Raw genomic sequence first — 18,309 nt, forward strand, 5'->3', positions numbered from 1 at the left:
GAATATTCTAGATATATAATTTTAGTTTGGTCATAACTTATCTATTCTTATTTCTTTCTAACCCTTTATCCAAAAAATCGTATTAAAATTAAATCCAGATATTAGAAAACCAAATTAAAAAGTCGGCATTGGCTACACACACCAACTCGTTTTCCAATTCTCTGAATCGTTTGAAGTTTGAATGAAACCCTAACCCTAGGTCTTCAATTGACCTCTAAATTCAGTCGTATACATGGCAGTAATCGTTGATTCGTTACCAGCAGCACCAGCTTCACTGGCTCCTGGATTCAGATTTCATCCCACGGACGAAGAACTCGTGTGGTATTACCTCAGGCGTAAGATTTGCCGTAAACCGTTCCGATTTGACGCGATTTCGGATGTTGATGTTTATAAAGTCGAGCCGTGGGATCTGCCAGGTCAATTGACTTAATTCGGCTCTGTTTATGTTCAATTTTTGTGTTAGTTTGGGTTTCTGAGATTGCTAAAACCGAGATTTTAAATTATTAATCGTTGATTGGTTGTTTCATTGCTTAGATAATACTGATCTAGACGATATGGATAGAATTCATAGCTAGGAGTGTGAAGAAACTGATTCGACGCTGAATAAACCGAATAACCAAACGGAAAAAACTGAACTGAACAAAAAGTGACAGTTTGGCTTTAGGTTTATGTAAAATTGAACTAATTCATTAATTAATTCTTATGTAACCCAAATATATTATTAATTAACAAAATGATTAAAACCAAACTTCATTATTTTGGGACAATTTTTTTTCTGGCTCAGATTTTTGCAAGCTCAAATGGGATTATTGGAAGACTAAAAACGAAAACAAACGGTTTTTAAAAATTCTGAAATTTTTCGGTTCGGTTTTAGCTCAAAACTGAGACAAACTGAACCATGAACACCAGCGGTAATACTTTGAAACTTTTGTGAAACTGTTAAAGTAGAGCTAATATTTGGTTGGTCATATTTGGGATGCAGGTTTGTCCAGAATCAAGACTAGAGACCTAGAATGGTACTTTTTTAGTGTTTTGGATAAGAAATATGGAAATGGATCGCGTACGAATCGAGCAACTGATAAGGGATACTGGAAGACTACTGGGAAAGACCGTGCTGTTCATCATAGGTCTCGATTGATTGGCATGAAGAAAACATTGGTGTATCATATTGGTCGGGCACCAAAGGGTGAGAGAACGAATTGGGTTATGCATGAATACAGATTCATTGATCAGGAGTTGGAAAGAGCTGGAGTTGTTCAGGTGAGGAAGATGCGGTTTTGATTTGTATTACATAAGCATACACACACACACATGTGGTTGATTTTTGATCAGTTTATGTTTGTTGTCTTCTGTTATGTTGATGTTGTATTGTCATAAATCATAATAACTTATTGTGGATTTGGATTGGCAGGATGCGTTTGTTCTTTGTAGAATCTTCCGGAAGAGCGGTTCCGGGCCGAAAAATGGTGAACAGTATGGAGCACCATTTGTTGACGAGGAATGGGAGGATGATGAGCTAATAATGGACCCGAAGCAGGACTTTGGTCAGGTGCTTGTTGATGTTGATGATGCTTATCTAGATGCAGATGACCTTGAGCAGGTTTGGGCTTTTCCGTAGCTGTCATTTTAAACATGCTTTCATGTATTCTTACCTTTTTATTGGTACATATTAGGTCTAGTAAACATGCCTGATTTAAGAATTAAGAGTATGAAATCTCCTCTTTGGCCAACTATTTTTATGTCAATGTAGTGATATGATCATTAGAAACATATAACAGTTAGAAGTATCTAGAGAGTGTGACTTAATTATTATTTACAACATTGCCGGTTGAAACTTTAATACTTCATTAAGCATTTGCAAACAAAGATGAGGGGAGGCGGAGGGGCTGCACTTTGGAGATCTCGACACCCTCTAGCTTAAGTCTGTTTGGGATTGTTTGGTTTTAGGTGAGATCATTCAGAAGCACATTTTTTGAGTAAGGTTTCATCAGCATGTTCACTTTTATGACTTCATTTATGTGTTCATAATGATGCATTTCTTATTTCAGTTTTAAGTTTTAGAAAATGAGTTTGACTAGTCAGTTGACTTTCTTTTTGTTCATTTGATAGAAGTTCACGACATTTAATTCAGTATTTCATATTATTATTTGTAAACCTTCTTACATTGTGATTGAAGACTGACACTCAAAAGATAAAGTGAATGTATCTGCTTTTAAGCGTATTCTTTTGTTCTTCATCTATAGAACTAACTCCCAAAGGTCATCATGCGCGTAATTAAAGAAACATTTACATACAATGATGTTCTCAGTGAAATCAGACTATCTTATTTATTTTATAATCAATTTTCCTTTACCTTAGATTCTTGGCTCAGACACGACAGAGGAGCAACGCCCCCTTCAATTGGAACTTCATCAAGGTGATGATGTCACCAGTGGTGATGCATTCACAGAAACAGTCGATGACCAACAAAATCTAATGGTGGGTGAGGGTCAACTTCAGGCTGACCAACCGGACGGTCCAAAGTTGTTTGATTTGCCCATACAAAACGAGTTGGACCCGAATTCAGTGAAGCATGAATACATTAGTGAACCTAACGATACCGAGGGTTTTGATGTGGATTATTTGCTAGATCAACCATATTTTGATGCTTCTACCAGTGACTTCCAAGTGAACGAAAGTTCATTCTTGGAAACAGAAGACCTTAAAAATGTCGTCAAGACAGAGCCTGGTCTTAACATGTTTGATGAGTACCCCACGTTTCTTATTCCACCAACTGATAACTTGGAATACGCTTTTGATTCATTAGGAAATGATGATATTCTCAAGGTAAAACACCATTTTTGCAATTTCTTCTTTTCTTTTATAGTTAATGTTGTTGTATCATACTATCATAACCTAACTCGATTCTATTTTTCAATAATCAGAACGCAAACAAAGAAACTCATCAATTTAGTGAAGTTAGTCATGAGTTCTTTGAAGTGCAAAACAGTGATTTTGCCTCTACTTCAAATCAAGAGAATCCAGATTTGGCAATGGTTAACTTGGAAAGATCTCCCGAGACTTGTGAAGCAAGTCAACAACCGTTTGAAGGACAGGGTAACGATTGTGTTCCCTCTTTGAAGCAAGAGGATGCAGATTTGCCGACAGGTAAGATTAGAAATCATACATTTCCTAGAGGTGAAATTTTCAACCTGTTAATTTATGATGGGTCAACGGGTCCAAAGGGAAAACATAAAAGATTAGCTTATAAGGACTCGACCAAAAGCCAGATTCCATAGATTCAATCGTTATTGAAATAGTCTAATTTTTTTGATCATTCATTGCACACTAATTGTCTGTAGGGCAAACTGCATAAAATAGAGACAAACTTCATGCCATTTTGACTAGCAATTACCAGTTTTATGATTAAATCTGTAAACAGCAGATGTGGCACTGGTTGCTGCTATGCCAGCTGACATCAGATCCCATACATGCCGAAGGAAAAAAAAAAGAAATTAAAAACTAGTTCAAAAAGACCTTTTAAAATTTATTTTCTAAAAAATCGTAAAATGTCAAATCAGATGCCATATGGCATATACTCGTACACTAAAATGACGGATGTCACAGTAGGAGTGGGTGATGAAGAATAAAAATAGGTGGCGTTCAGGGGTGACCTTACTCATTAAATAATCACGTTTAGGGTCAACGCTGCCTGTTTTGACCAGTGCAACCGTCCATTTTGACACCTCTGCTTGATCTAAATTCATTGCCTACTTTGGTTCGTGCAGATTTTGCATACCCGTTTTTGCACAGGGGGAGTTGCATGTTGGGAAAGATGTCTTCTTCATCTGCATATGCATCAGAATCTTCTGCAAAATATATAGCTGCTGCTTCACAAGCTTCCACTTCAATTCGTGTTACAACAGGGATGATCAGAATAAGAGATGTTTGTTTCACAGGGAGCAAGTTGGACCTGTCGTTGACCAAAAATGGTCATCTCAACATTGTTCTCTCATTGCAGTTGGAGCAAAGTGAGGTTAATTCTGAAAACTCACATGAAACCCCTGGTTTAACTTCTCGAAAGCATAGTTCTGTTTCGCGAAGCTGGTTGTACTGCTTGTTGTTGTGGATCGTGGTTCTTTCGTTGAGCTTCAAAATCGGCAGTCTTGTTTGTCCCAAGTCGTTCATGAGCTGAGCGGGTCCATGGTCAACCGTCAGGTTTGTTGGTCACCAAGGAAAGCTTCTAGATGCTTCTCGATTAATCTTTATTCCACACTGTAGCGTCTTTAACAAAATGATGTTGTCATGGAGGCAATGTTTTTTTCCTTAAGTTTTCGGTTGAAAGTTGGTAAGAACATTAAAGAGATCGCTGGGAACAATTTCGCTGTTTCCTGTCTGTTTATGAGTTGCATTTAATTCACTGGTCTTAATGCGTGTATGTGCATCATAGGTGTAAATTAGCCTAACCTCGTCCTATGATAAAACTTCATAATCTCGTTTACAGCAATAAGCACATGTGTTTATGTATTACCATTACGACGGCCGTCGGGTTGAATAAGCAAACCCAAATCTGAAAATTTGACTCGTGTATTATTTGTTTCGGACATAAATTATAAATAACTTGCAGGCATGTTGTTGGTCGACCCGCCTAATGTTTATTTATTTGCGAATTTGAGTAATACCAAGCGACTTGCAACAATTTAAACAGCCAATTATGTGATTAACCGCTTAGTTTGTCCACGGTTTGCCATCATAGAAAAACTAAGATATCGAAAATGAAAGATAAAAAAGAATAAAATTAAAATGTTTTCAATTACTAAGTGGCAATGAAAGCATTTTATTTTAATGCCGAACGAATTATCTGAATTATTATGATGGCGATATTTAATATGCTTTAAATTTGGGGCTTGTAGACAAGTAACCCAGCTTTCATCAGTTTTAGGAAAAAAATTATTCTAGTTGTAAAATAGTTTTAAAAAAAATAAAATATTAAAATGGACAGGAACACGAAGGTGTGACAAGTGACAATGATGGAGTATATTCCTTTTTCATCATCGGACATTCAACCCTCGACCTAGTCACCTTTTGTCGAAAATAAAATAGCCGGCGTACAACCCATGCCCAATCATAATATTCCAAACCTCCGGTGATAACAACGTAATTACCTCGTACAATTAACCACTATAAGTTGCAAAAACAACATACAACTTCCTTCAATATCTAGCCCACAATGGATACTTTTGAGGACATACCCATTGGCCAATCCCCGAGTCCCAGAACGAGGGGTGGTTTTGATTCCCAGACGGGAATCTATCACTCGCTCGCCCAACTCGGGAATGGCAACAAGATTCCCACCAGGGCTAATCTCGACATCGCCACATTTGTGTTGTCACAGTTTCCAAAACCCGACCAAGCGGAAAAGAAAGTCGCATATATAGACACGGCTACGGGCCACCGAGTCACGTACCGTCAACTCCAACGGTCAATCTACTCATTGGCAACGGGGTTGTATCACGGGCTCAGTGTCAGTAAAGGCGATGTAGTTTTCGTGTTGTCACCGAATTCAACCCTCTACCCAGTCATATGTCTAGCCGTGTTTTTAACCGGTGGGGTCCTAACCACGGCTAACCCACTTAACACCGAGTCAGAAATAGCCAAGCAAGTGCTCGACTCGGGTGCAAAACTAGCCATTGTGGCTCATGGTGAGGCTCACAAGTTGGTGTCAACCAATGTCCCAACCCTCCTTACCACCCGCCAACCAAACAGAAACGACCTCTCGGTAGAAGAATTAATCGAGTGCTGTGAACGGATGGAGTTGCCCGAAATCCGGTTGACTCAGTCGGACGTGGCAGCGATACTATACTCCTCGGGGACAACTGGAGTGAGCAAAGGAGTCTTGTTAACACATTCTAATTTCATTTCTACAATGACACTCCTAAAATGGTCAACTTATAAAACCTCAGCAGACAAAGATGCCTTCTTATGTTTCCTACCCATGTTTCATATATATGGTCTTGCATTTTTTAACATGGGCTTACTTACTTTGGGTGCAACAATTGTTTTGATACAAAGGTATGACTTTAAAGGAATGTTAGAAGCTGTACACACTCATTAAGTGAATAACATTCCCGCGGTCCCACCGATTATACTAAGTTTGGTTAAGTATAACGAAGGCGGGTATGACTTATCGTCTTTGAGACGAGTGGGGTCCGGTGCTGCACCCTTGAGTAAGGAGCTCGTGGATCGGTTTAGAGCCAAGTTTCCATGGGTTCACCTCCGGCCTGGGTACGGGCTAACCGAGAGTTGTGGGGCTGCAACGTTGTTTCTTAGTAATGAAGAAGCCAAGGCTCGTAATGCTGGTTCGGGAAAGTTGCTACCGACGTTTTGTGCTAAGGTGGTTGATGATGAAACGGGGTCTGCTATGCCGCCTTATCAAGAAGGAGAGCTGTGGCTAAAGTCACCGACTATTATGAAAGGTTATTTAGGGAATGAGGATGCAACCGCTGCGACCATTGATTCGGATGGGTGGTTGAAGACCGGAGATCTTTGTTATTTTGATGACGATGGGTGTTTGTATATTGTTGATAGGATAAAGGAGCTCATAAAACATAACGGGTATCAGGTATACCGCGTTCATTACATAACCAATTTTAAATAGAGGCCACTGCACTACTGTGTATGTATACGCGTGATTAAATGACATAAGCTATAAATGTAGGTAGCTCCAGCAGAACTAGAAGCGATACTACTGAGCCATCCTCAAATACTTGATGCTGCAGTCATACCGTGAGTTTATGTGTGCTGTGTGTGTGAAAATGTACATGTAAGTTTTCAGATGATCTTAAAATATTATTAAATATTGTAGACTCGAAGATGAGGACGCGGGAGAGATACCTATGGCTTATGTGGTGCGAGCAGCAGGGTCGCAACTCAATGAAGAACAAGTCATACAATTTGTTGCCAGTCAGGTTTGTCTAAATTACACCTTCACTGCCTCTAGGTGGAATATGGACTGGTCATGCGGGTTAGATAATAGATAAACGTGTTAAAATTGGTTCGGTTCGGTCACGTATGCAATAGAAACATACTTTTCAGCTATTTTGTATTCGGCCAGTTTTGAGATAAAACATAACCCAAGCGGGCCAAACTGACTCGTTCATAAAGTATATGAATGATGGTTTGATTGAGATTCTTTGCTCTTTAGGTGGCTCCATTCAAGAAGGTGAAGAAAGTTTCCTTCATAAACATAATACCAAAGTTGGCTGCCGGAAAGATATTGAGAAAAGATTTAGTGGCACTAAGCAAACAACAGGTCCGGTCAAAGCTTTGATCACCATATGTGATCGATTACGAAGCAGAAAAGTTTCAAGAAATTGATCTACTGTTCTATAATTTTATGTTAAGACGCATCAATAAGACCGGAGATATGTGTTGGAGGAATACTCGAAAGGAATTATTGTTCTTGTGTACAAGTAAACATCACATACTTACCTATGTAACTCCTTGTGTAATCAGTATAGTTTTAGAAACAAGATTTTGAAGATTATTGAATACACGAGACCGCCTAAAGGCTAAAAACAATTCCTACTGTATCATAAGCTCTAACTATGTCAACAAATTATCAAGAAACTAAAATTTAAAAGACAACCGAAAATGAATCCAACACGAACGATAATATAATACCTCTTACGGTTTTTCATAGAGAAGAAAGTGATGTTATGACATCCAAAACAAGAACCGTTATACGAAATCTATAATTTACTACACTTCTCTAGGAAACCAAGGGGTGCCGATGTATATTGACTTCCTATGTAGATATCTAATAGCATAATACCATAAGCAGCAATATATAGCATTTACCTGCAGACAGTAAAAAATATCATAAGACTACAGCAAAGGAGGTAGGTGTGTAAACGAGCCAAGCTGCTTGTGAGTTACTCGAGATCAGCTCGCTAAAAGCTTGAATCTAGCTGAACTAAAATGAGTTTTGAGCCTAAAAATAAGCTTGTTAATAAACGAGCCCCAGCCAAGCCGAAGCTTCACTTATAGAGCTTGAGATGGCCCGCAAGCCTAAACAACCAGCTCGTGAGCTCAAACGAGCCTGATATTTATACAAATTTTATTTAATATATTAAATATATGTTTTTAAAATAATTAATATTGGATGTAAAACTATGATATAAATAACAAAAAAATATATATTATGTTATATATAAAAATATATTAAAATAATTACAAATTCATATAATTTAATTAATAAGTAATATTCGATCTGAGCTCATCTCGGCTCGTTCACACCACTAAAAGGCGACAAATGGCAGAGCGGGACACGAGGCTTGGTTTAGGTCGAAATAGGTTCGGTTGACCTGAACACATTTTGTTCAAAACTCATTTGTTTCCAAAATGGTCGGTGTGTCAAATATGACTATTAAAATTATACTATTTCAGTCATAATAATTCTTTTAATAGAATTGATTTACGCGATTCTATGCATTAACATTTCACATTGGACAAGATTAGACCCAATTCCAAGTTCAAGCTTCAGATATAAAGCTAGAACGAGCTGAGCTCGAGCTTGAGATCTCGTAGTTAAATGAGCTCAAGCCCGTCTCGGTTCGTATACACCACTAAAAGGCGGTAAACGGCAGAACGGGCAACTGCTAAAAAATGTAACCTCTTGGTTTAGGTCGAAACGGAACCTGTTGGCCTGAACACATTTTGTCCAAAATTCATAATTTTTTTCTAAAATAGTCTGTGTGTAAATATAATTATCAAAAGTATACTATTTCAATCATATTAATTCTTTTAATAGAAAATTTTAGTAGATTAAATGCATTAACAGTTCACATTGGACAGTTCAACTCACGCGACACGTTTTATTCATGCAGCAAAACTTTCATTTGACCCGTTTGACGTGCTAGAGACAAAACATAATCTGAATAGACTGATTCATAAATAAACAATTGAAATCGTCACCTCTACTGATAAACTTAAAAAACGAGAAAACATACCAGGGAAATGACTTGACAACAGCCTCCGAAGAACCCTTGAGCAAATAGTTTTCCACAGGCAAAATAAGCACACTCAAGGGCTTGTTTGGTGGCGGGATAAGGTTCAAAACCTTAAGCTTCACAAACGGGCTTTGTTTGTCAAGCATGCTATGCGATATCGATAGAAGCTTTAAACAAATAAAAAAATACTTAAAATAGAGGATATTAATATATCATCCGTTTATGTTCAACGAACAAACTAACAAGTAACAACATTATGATACATTAACGATACCTTAATAGTTGACGGAGAAAGATGAAAATATTCAGCATTTCGAAGGAACCAAAGGATCCTAAGCAGATTAAACTTCTGGTCATACACATCAGGATGACCAATATTCCAATCAGTCACTTGCGGAAACGAAAAACAACAATCAACATACACAGTATCCAACTCAGGCATATCCGAGGCCTCAAACTCCATTGGAAAAAGCCCCCCGAGCTCCACCCTCTCAAGCTTCGGAGCCGAAACCACAACCTTCTCATACGGAATCGGCTGATAAAAACACGAACTAATCGTCAACCTCTTCAGCTCGAACCCAACCACTTCCATCGCACGCAACTGACACTGCGACTTGCAGTTCACCAAAAACAACTCTTCCAAATTATGAAAACACGAAAACGGGTTGCTCACAACGATTTTAACCCGCTCCAGACGCAAACTAACCAACCCCGAAAACACCGGAAACGCACCAAACTCCAGCATTCCCTTTAACCTCAAACATTTCAACAAACCACCCGAAACACTCAAACTATCCAAGAACGAAATCGGGCGGCATTTCGTTAAATAATCGGACGTATCGACACTCAAACTACCGACACGGTGCAGACCCGCATAGTTCAAAACCTTAGCTAAAGCATTATGATCAGTACTCTTAATATTAACACTATCAAGCTTAATTAACCGATTTCGGGCAGCTAAAACGTTATCGATGAAGTTATCGAAGGCGGGTTTGGGGTTACGGAAGCTAATGAACTGGGAAGCATTGAAATTGAGAACAGGCATTGAAGACCAGAGATTTACCCACCGCTTGGACAAGATTGAAGCTTGGACCGCTAATTTGGTGTCGATGAAGGAGAAGATGTAGAGTAATAAGACATCTGGTAATAAGCTGAGTCGGTCTTGTTGCGGTTGATCATCATCATCATTATTATTATTATTGCTGCTGGAGCTTGCAATTTTTCTTTTCATGGTGGTTTGTTGTTGCAATGTTTGCATTGTGTGAAATGGGGGTGTTGTGGAATTAATATGGGGGTATTTTACATACTTATTATTTTTTTTATATATAGTTTGATTGTAAGTTATAATATTAAATGACCAATATGTCCTTACATTTTATTTCTTTTTAATTGAAAGAGAGAAAATATAACTTCAAGATATATATAAAATTAATTTAATAACAAAGGAATAGTAATAAATAAACATAAAACTTTTTTATCATGAGTGTTTTTTTTATGAAAGTTTGTAATGTTTTATTATTGGTATTTGAATAGTCATGATGGCGACTTCTGTAGTCATATGATCAAGAAATAACCTGAAAATTGATAAGTGTTAGATGTACATTCTAAGGTCCGCATGAGCACATGTCAAGTAACAAGTTAAGATAAACATTACATACATACATACATACATACACATATCAAATACACACACATACATAGTATGTGGGTTGTTAATGGCTAGGCGAGGGGTTCCGCTAATGCCTTTTAACTATCTTTATGTTTTATGTCCTGCAAGCTGATGGCTCGTAGTGACAAATAGTGTTTGACTCCACATTTCAAAGCCATCAATTTCAGTACAATCTAGCATCCTATCCAAATGAAAAAATATTTCAATTCCAAGACTACCAATTCCAGGTAACCCGCTAACTATAAGCTTCAAAATTAGCTCGCTTGCACGTCCTCGGTAGATTATGTACATTCCACACTCGAAGAATGATCTTTTCCATGTTTTGAAATTATGATATCACCAATCCCAACTAACTTGCTAACAATGATCTTTAGCGTTAGCTTGCTTACATGTCCTTGATAGATTATGTACTAACAATGATCTTTAGCGTTAGCTTTCTTACATGTCCTTGGTAGATTATGTACATTTCACGTTCAAATAAATTTAAACTAATGGATTAAAATGGTTATTTGAGTCAAATCATAGAAACTAAAACCGTATATAAAAGATCATATGTAATCTTGTGTATTCTAAACTTTTTCTTGGTGTGCTCTTGTTACAAAAGTATAAATAAGCTGTTTTTTATAATAAAAGATTTAATCTATTTAATATATTAAACATTTGTTTGGATCTGTTACGAATAATCAATTGCGAGTGTTCATATTTTCCAGGATATAGGATAGAGAAGTTTGAGTTTGTTTTTATGTCTTTTATTTAGTGGGAAATAAATGTGGCGTCGTTACACATCTTTTTTTTTTAATTATTTTTGAATGATAGTATCGTCACACACCTAAGTTCAAAAAGCCGGTTTTGAATTAGAACTGTTTCTTAAATAAAATTATATGACATTGACATAAACGGCAACATCCGGTGGTCCCAAGAAGAAAACATTGATTGACATAGATAGCGACATCTAGTGGTTTCAAGAAGAGGTTACCAGTCGCTATCATTAATGGGTCTAAGAAGCCATTGAAGATTCTTCTGAATACTAGATAGCGACATCTACAGAGACCACTACCTAACGTCATTGTAAATGCGATTGTACATGTAACTAACAAAGTGACGCACACACGTATGTGTTATAATATCTGTAACAAATCTCATTCAAACATCAATAAAGAAGTGTCTTTAACTCTCATTCATTCATTCTCGTCGCTATTGCACACCCTTGTCCCAACTCCTGATTATATTATCAGATAAGGTACATATCACTGTTATACTAGTACCCGGAGCCCGGAGGTATTTGCTTTAACAAACTCAGTTTTTGATCCTTTTTATTCCGTTTAACCGTTTTCAAAGGAGTTCTTTAAACAGATATCAAACTAGCTGTACAGCTTGAGACCAAGACTGGTTTCAAAATAAGTTTCATCAGCTTATACATAACCCATTTTTTAAATTAGTTTCTTTTTTACTTGGTAAATATAATGAACTTAGATACCGAATACACTTCATTTTTCAAAACAAGTGTGTGCTTGTGATCGATTGAAAAAATTATAGAGAATTCTATGAAATGAGGTCAAAATCGATGTTCTAGAGGTTGTGAGAGGAAACTATATTCAAGAAACATAAGACAGAAAATCTTCTTCATGAGTATTCGTACATAGGTTTGAATGCAGGTGTGGAATTTTATTATGCAATAAATAAATTATTGAGCAGGAGCCAATTGTTATTCCAAGTATACAATGCATAAATTAATCAGAAAACCAGTGAGGCAAAAATGACATACTCTACGGAAAACCATCAAGAACTTTCTTTAATCTTCTTCCATGATCAATTTGTAATCTGCTTACAGTATCGAGTAAGCTCGGATAACCTCAACAATTGGCGCCCGACACAATGGACATTTCCCATCACCACGAACCAGCTCGTTTGCACATTCTGAACATGTGCACATGTGCCCGCATCTGTATGACAAAAGGGTATTTTAGACATTTTACTAACAGTACAAGTCAATTTTAAAGTTGAGTTCAAAAAATAAAAGGAATACCTGTACAACAAAGAATCAATATGGCTATCACAACATATACAGCAAGTTCCTTTGTTCACTTGACCAAAAAAACCTGATCCGTCTTTTGAAGTTTCTACAGCAATACCTGCATAAAAAGTAAAATGATACTAGGTTTTTTTTTCTTTTTCTTTTTTCAAAATCGAAAGGGCAGAATGGTAATTACACTTAAGTGTGGTGTCTGAATGTACCTTGTCCACCTCGTGATCGATTCAAGGCAGCAGAAACTTCGTGTCTGACAGACCGTTGCAGCTCGATTTGCATGTCCATGCACGCCTCTAGCATCTTCTGCATGTGATTCATTCCTTGTTGCAGTCTTGCCATATCTGCTCTCAAATCATTAATCATTTCCCATTCCTGCTTCATTAATGTTCAGTCATTAATTGCACAAACAAGATTGTTGGATTACAAGTAGAATTCAATAGAGGCACTCTCATTGGTTGTGTTTTAATTTTTGAAGAGCATATGCGAAATTAAATGATCATAATTCATAACCAACAATGGGTTGTAGGCGATAGTATTTGTGCGTGCTTATGCTATTTGAAGTTATATTAATCCAATAATCATGTTTGACCATTATGATTATTAAAAGTATTTAATAAGTAAGACCAATAAGACTGAGATGACCGTACAAGTCTCTCAAATTAGGCTTAAATAAGATTGTGTAATTTGTGCATTGCTTTTTTAGGCAATACCCTTGACCATATTACCCTTCAACAATTATATTATGTGTTTATCATCTCTTTTGGTGAAGGCTAAAATCTAAAATAGTCAAGCCTATCAATTTGGTGGTATACAACTAATGTAAATGTAAATGAGGCGAGCTAAGCCCTAGCTCGTCTAGGCTCGAGCTCAAGCTTGTTGAACTTACGAGAGCTCGAGATCTATTTCTAAACGAAAACTTGAGCTCGGCTCATTTATTATTTATTAATTAATTTCTATATAATTATACCTACCTTAATACATGTTTATAACTAATATTTTTATATATAGCATATTATTTAGTTATTTCAAGAGCAGCTTGGCTCGTTGGCACCCCTGTGTACAAGTTACCTTTTGATAAAATAGAGGTAAATTGGAAATTATGTTTTGTCTCAGCTTGTTGATATTAATTACTGAATTAATTATTCGATTCAGAATCTGCTTATCCAAATATTAACAACAGATGCAAACACAGGATAACTTACAAGTTCAGAGCGATGATGCATTGTGCGACGGGACCAACTAGAATAAGGAAAATGATGCCAAATTGGTTGTGGCGGAGGTACCGGTGGCGATGGAAGAACCAATGAAGGCACACCACTATTCACATCCTGCTGATTCGGGTCAGTTGGTTCATCCTGGTCAACCTCTGGTGAAACAGGTGGCTGGTTCAGATCCCAGTCAACGGGAGCATGACCTTGACATATGATTGAATCAATTGGTCCAAACTCTCGCGAAAATCACTTCGAAGAAGATTAGAAACACTTCTTCTACAATAAACAAGGAATTCAGTCAACGCAAAAGCAATAGGAAAAGATAAACAGCTGTAAAAACTAAAAGAAAGAATTAAACGGATGGTCCCTGTGGGCTGATCTTAATTTATTTTTCAGGTAATGTTAAAGGTATTTTAGTCGTTTCACATGCTCTTAATGAAGCAAGTTAACGCTCACCCACTCGAGAGATCATTGGTGTTTGGATGTAAACCACAAGAACTACCCGTGTAGCTCTCAAGTAAATAGTGTTTGGACGTAATTCTATCGTTTGAAGTTTTAATAATCAAATAATCAGATGTCAAACCGTAGTTACTGTACCTGCTTAAAAGTTCCCGGAGTTCGATGCTGTAAATATTATCATCATCAGGTGGGTGAAACCTATTGACACGGCCCAAATGCAGCATTCTTGGCGGGTCAGAAGGCCCGTTGGGCCAGTTTTCAATTGATTCGTGTGACACATCACCATCAGTTTCTGAAGTTTCTTGAGGCCAATCATTACCTGAATTTTCTTGCCAATTTATTCTAGCATCTTCCGAATTTCCGTCTCTCCATATATTATTGAACTCAATATAACTGCTGCTTTCCTGCTGCCACTCTTCTGTCTCATCTTCATCAATGTTTTCTTGTTGATTTGAGTTTTGAGCGGATGCATCCGATGTAACGGTATTCAAGCTGATTATGCGGTCGGTTACCTGGTGAATGTCGGTTTCCTGGGCCGACGGTTGTGATTGGTCTTGGTTGTCATGTTCGAGCTCCTGTGAAAGTGTAAGTGTGAGGCTAAATCGCTTGTAAGATTAGTGATGTTATTGTTAAAGGTTAGTGGTATAAGAATGGATCTGCTTACTTGACCATGAACTATATTTTCTGATCTGGACCGGAACCCTATCCTGGTTTAAGAGAAAACCATGTCATCAAACGACAGTAACAAAGAAAATCTTATACACGAATTCAGGACTATTTAACTAGAGCTGGCATTTTGATACGCTTATAAGTAAATGGGTCGGGTTAGGCTTCACATAAATGGTTTTCTAAAAGTTAGCTATAATAGTATAATTAACTGAACCGGAAGTCTCCCACACTGTATTTAACACATTAATTGTTTACAAAACTCAAAAAATAAAAGAGAAGAAAAAAACTCTCAATGACCCGACCCGACACATATTAACTAGTTACCTGTTTTGGCATGCCACTCAACCCTGCCCCATTTAGTGTCAAAAAAAGTACTATAAAACTATGGATTCTTAAAGCAGATACTAAAATGGATATGAAGATTTGAAGCAGAAAAGATTAAATAAAGCATACCTTAAACCTGAAACAGTGTGACGTCGTCTCAACTGAACCAATTCACTTGCTGCAACTGAAGAAGGCCTTTCTTCCTCTACAGGTCTTTCATTCCTTAAGAATCTGCCTCTCAGCAATGACTGGAAAAATGAAAACAAACTTCAAAACTTCATGTAATCATATAATCATATGCAAACATGGTTACATAAAACTTTTAGAAAAAACAAAAACAGAACTAACCTGAATACGGTTGCGATGCGCAAAATCAGAAACCGCTCGATATTCTGATAAACCCTGAAGTTCCCTCTGTCTTTCTCTTTCAACCCTCATAAGTAGGTCAACTAGAGCCTGTCTACCACGCAATCTAAGCATATCCCTTCTAACATGCTCTGGTTGACCATCATGTTGACCACCCGTCCTTTCACGACCGCCACGTGCACCCCTCTGCTGACTTGTCATTTGCACCCATTCCCTCACATTCCTCACTCTTTCCCGCTCAGTTTCCCCGAGCCACTCAGCCCTCGAACTATTATTATTACTCTGTGCAACATCAGGTGCATCCCTCCACCCTTGAACAATGTGCCTAACCCTCTCCCGTTCAACCTCGCCAATATCAGGACTTTGCTCACGGCTCGAACCGTCACTATCTTGATCCCGACCCTCGGTCCGTGGTTCCATTAGATCATTTGACCAAGCTCCACACTCGTTTTCAGTTTCACTCCCTCTGCCTTCAGTGGCGCTTGAAACAATCGTGCTCGAGTCCAAACTTCTTCGCGGGACCCTTTCACGAACCCGATCCAACACATGCTCCTCTTCTAACTCTCTCCACATCTGCAAAAGTGAAGACGCACGGGTGCTCGATCTCTCAACACTCCCTTGATTCCTTGGAGACTGAGACTCCCTCAAGAAAGACGAATCCAACATCGAAACAGTTTGCAGACCCGCAAGAGACATCAACTCAGACTCCCGGTTTCTTCTTTCGATCGTCGTAATCACTTCTCGAGCCTGCCTCGCAGCCCACGTGGTCAAAACCCGAAACTGCCGTCTGCTTACAACAGAAGATTCTGCCAGACCATCATCATCATCATCATCATCCTCTGATGATGCAAATGACATACAATCATACAATCTTTCATAATCCAAACAACCATTATTATTGCTCTCCGCCTTCTGTGGAAGCTGCTGTTGAACAACATCTGTCATCTTATAACTAACCCTAAAACACCCAAAATCCCAACAATAAACACAAAATTGACAAAACCCTAACCCTAACTCTAAATTGATACAAAATACTCGTTGCCGTGTGACAAGATTAATATCATCTGGTCAAACAAACAGTCAACGATGCAATTGAAGGTGAATATCGAACGAATTGAACCGTAATCCATTGCAATCAGTGGAAGACAGCACGAGCAAACAGTGATTTACGAACGAATTGAATCTCGAAATCGCAAGGAAAACGTACCTCTGAAGTTGTAAAGAAGAGCAAAATCAAAATTCGAAAAGCAAGTTTGTGAAGATTGTATATTAATATTAAATATATGTTAATATTGGTTTGAATTTGGTGAAAGTTAATGATGAAATTTGAGCGCCAATGACCAAGTAAGTATCCAACAACAAGGATGAAAGCTTAAAAATAATGCTTAGGCTGAGGGGTGTGGGGGGCGCGAGGGGGCGCGAGTGGGGGCGCCAGCCAATAATATTGTGACGTGTGGCAGAGAGAGAAACTTGATAAGATGGGTGTTGGTTGTGGTGCTCGCGCCCCGGGACATGGTGTGGAGGGGCGCGAGAGGGGGCGCGAGCGGTTTTTTTTTTATTTTTTTATAAATGTATTAAAAAAACGTATTATTAAAAAAACTCATAAATTATTTAAAAAAACACACATTTTTTTGAAAATTCATAATAAAAAAAAACATACTAAAAATTAAACAAACAATAATATTTAATAATAAAACTAATCTAATACAAGATCATCTGGTCGCCTCGCCCACAAATGTTCAACCAACTCATGTCGAAGATCCCCGTGTATCTCACGGCTCTTGATATTTGCTATGTTATGAAGTTTTTGTTGATCACTGATTGTGGACGGTTGTGGCGGAATGTCACCTTGGTAGTTTTGGCATATAGCTTTGCCCTCGTCTTCTAACGTCATGTTGTGTAGGATAAGACACGTGTAGACGACGTCCATTATCCTCTCCCGAGTCCAATAACGTATCGGGTTCGCCAGAACATAATATTGTTTTTTTATAGCTCCAAAAGCTCTTTCAATATCTTTTTCTAGCAGACTCTTGCTTCTTCGTAAAATACTTCCGTAGCAGCCGTGCATTTTTGAAGAGGGGTAAAACCGGGAAGACCCCTAGCATCCTCCCTTTGTTGAAAAAAGGGATACCGTGCCTCTAAATCACTCGCTATACGCGTGAACAATTGCCTGCTCATTCGAAAACGAGTTCGAAAATCCGACTCCGCGTATACCGGTTGAGGGCTAAAATAATGCCTCATCAAAGTATCGTTAGCACCCGATCGATCACGATCACGAGGTGGTGCTCTAACCCTCGGGAGTCGGGGTTGATGGGCTTGATTTTGCAAGAGATTTACCACGGTTGCGGTCAAAACTCCCCCTACATGAAGAAGCAAATCATCCTCTTCGGAGGAGTCGGAATCAGACGAGTACGACGACATTATTTTTAAAAAAAAATTGGGACGATGGGTTGTTTGATATGGTTAAAATGGGTTGATGGTATGTGATATTGGTATGTGATATTGGTATGTGATTGTGGTATGTGATATTGGTTTATATATAGGAAAAAAAAAAATTTTTTAATAAACATTATGAGCCCAACGGCTCTATTC

The 18,309-nt window shown here is 38.0% G+C and overlaps 2 protein-coding genes and 2 pseudogenes across 4 annotated transcripts; 2 read left to right on the top strand and 2 right to left on the bottom strand.

Moving 5' to 3' along the window:
• The first annotated feature begins 232 nt into the window (after positions 1–232).
• Positions 233–4,296, top strand: LOC143609121 (NAC domain-containing protein 53-like). The gene is made up of 6 exons (XM_077083970.1): positions 233–416; positions 983–1,260; positions 1,412–1,600; positions 2,359–2,826; positions 2,925–3,147; positions 3,768–4,296. Exons 1-6 carry the CDS (start codon positions 233–235, stop codon positions 4,172–4,174), a joined length of 1,749 nt encoding a protein of 582 aa, XP_076940085.1. The 3' UTR covers positions 4,175–4,296.
• A 913-nt stretch (positions 4,297–5,209) lies between these two features.
• LOC143609124 (putative CoA ligase CCL5) lies at positions 5,210–7,458 on the top strand (annotated as a pseudogene). The gene is made up of 4 exons (XR_013149372.1): positions 5,210–6,601; positions 6,698–6,765; positions 6,845–6,947; positions 7,184–7,458. The product of XR_013149372.1 is annotated as a putative CoA ligase CCL5 (transcript).
• Positions 7,459–8,859: 1,401 nt separating this feature from the next.
• LOC143609140 (putative F-box/FBD/LRR-repeat protein At4g03220) lies at positions 8,860–10,221 on the bottom strand. The gene is made up of 3 exons (XM_077083981.1): positions 9,265–10,221; positions 8,991–9,157; positions 8,860–8,896 (listed from the first exon to the last, which is right to left on the bottom strand). Exons 1-3 carry the CDS (start codon positions 10,219–10,221, stop codon positions 8,860–8,862), a joined length of 1,161 nt encoding a protein of 386 aa, XP_076940096.1.
• Positions 10,222–12,362: 2,141 nt separating this feature from the next.
• Positions 12,363–16,662, bottom strand: LOC143609120 (uncharacterized; annotated as a pseudogene). The gene is made up of 8 exons (XR_013149371.1): positions 15,700–16,662; positions 15,481–15,599; positions 15,023–15,065; positions 14,497–14,933; positions 13,891–14,175; positions 12,895–13,060; positions 12,686–12,791; positions 12,363–12,602 (listed from the first exon to the last, which is right to left on the bottom strand). The product of XR_013149371.1 is annotated as an uncharacterized LOC143609120 (transcript).
• Positions 16,663–18,309: the final 1,647 nt, after the last annotated feature.

The sequence above is a fragment of the Bidens hawaiensis genome, unplaced genomic scaffold (genome assembly GCF_021521415.1).
Source record: "Bidens hawaiensis isolate Kalapana, Puna unplaced genomic scaffold, B.hawaiensis_p1.1 tig00419494_1, whole genome shotgun sequence".
Lineage (NCBI taxonomy): Eukaryota > Viridiplantae > Streptophyta > Magnoliopsida > Asterales > Asteraceae > Bidens > Bidens hawaiensis.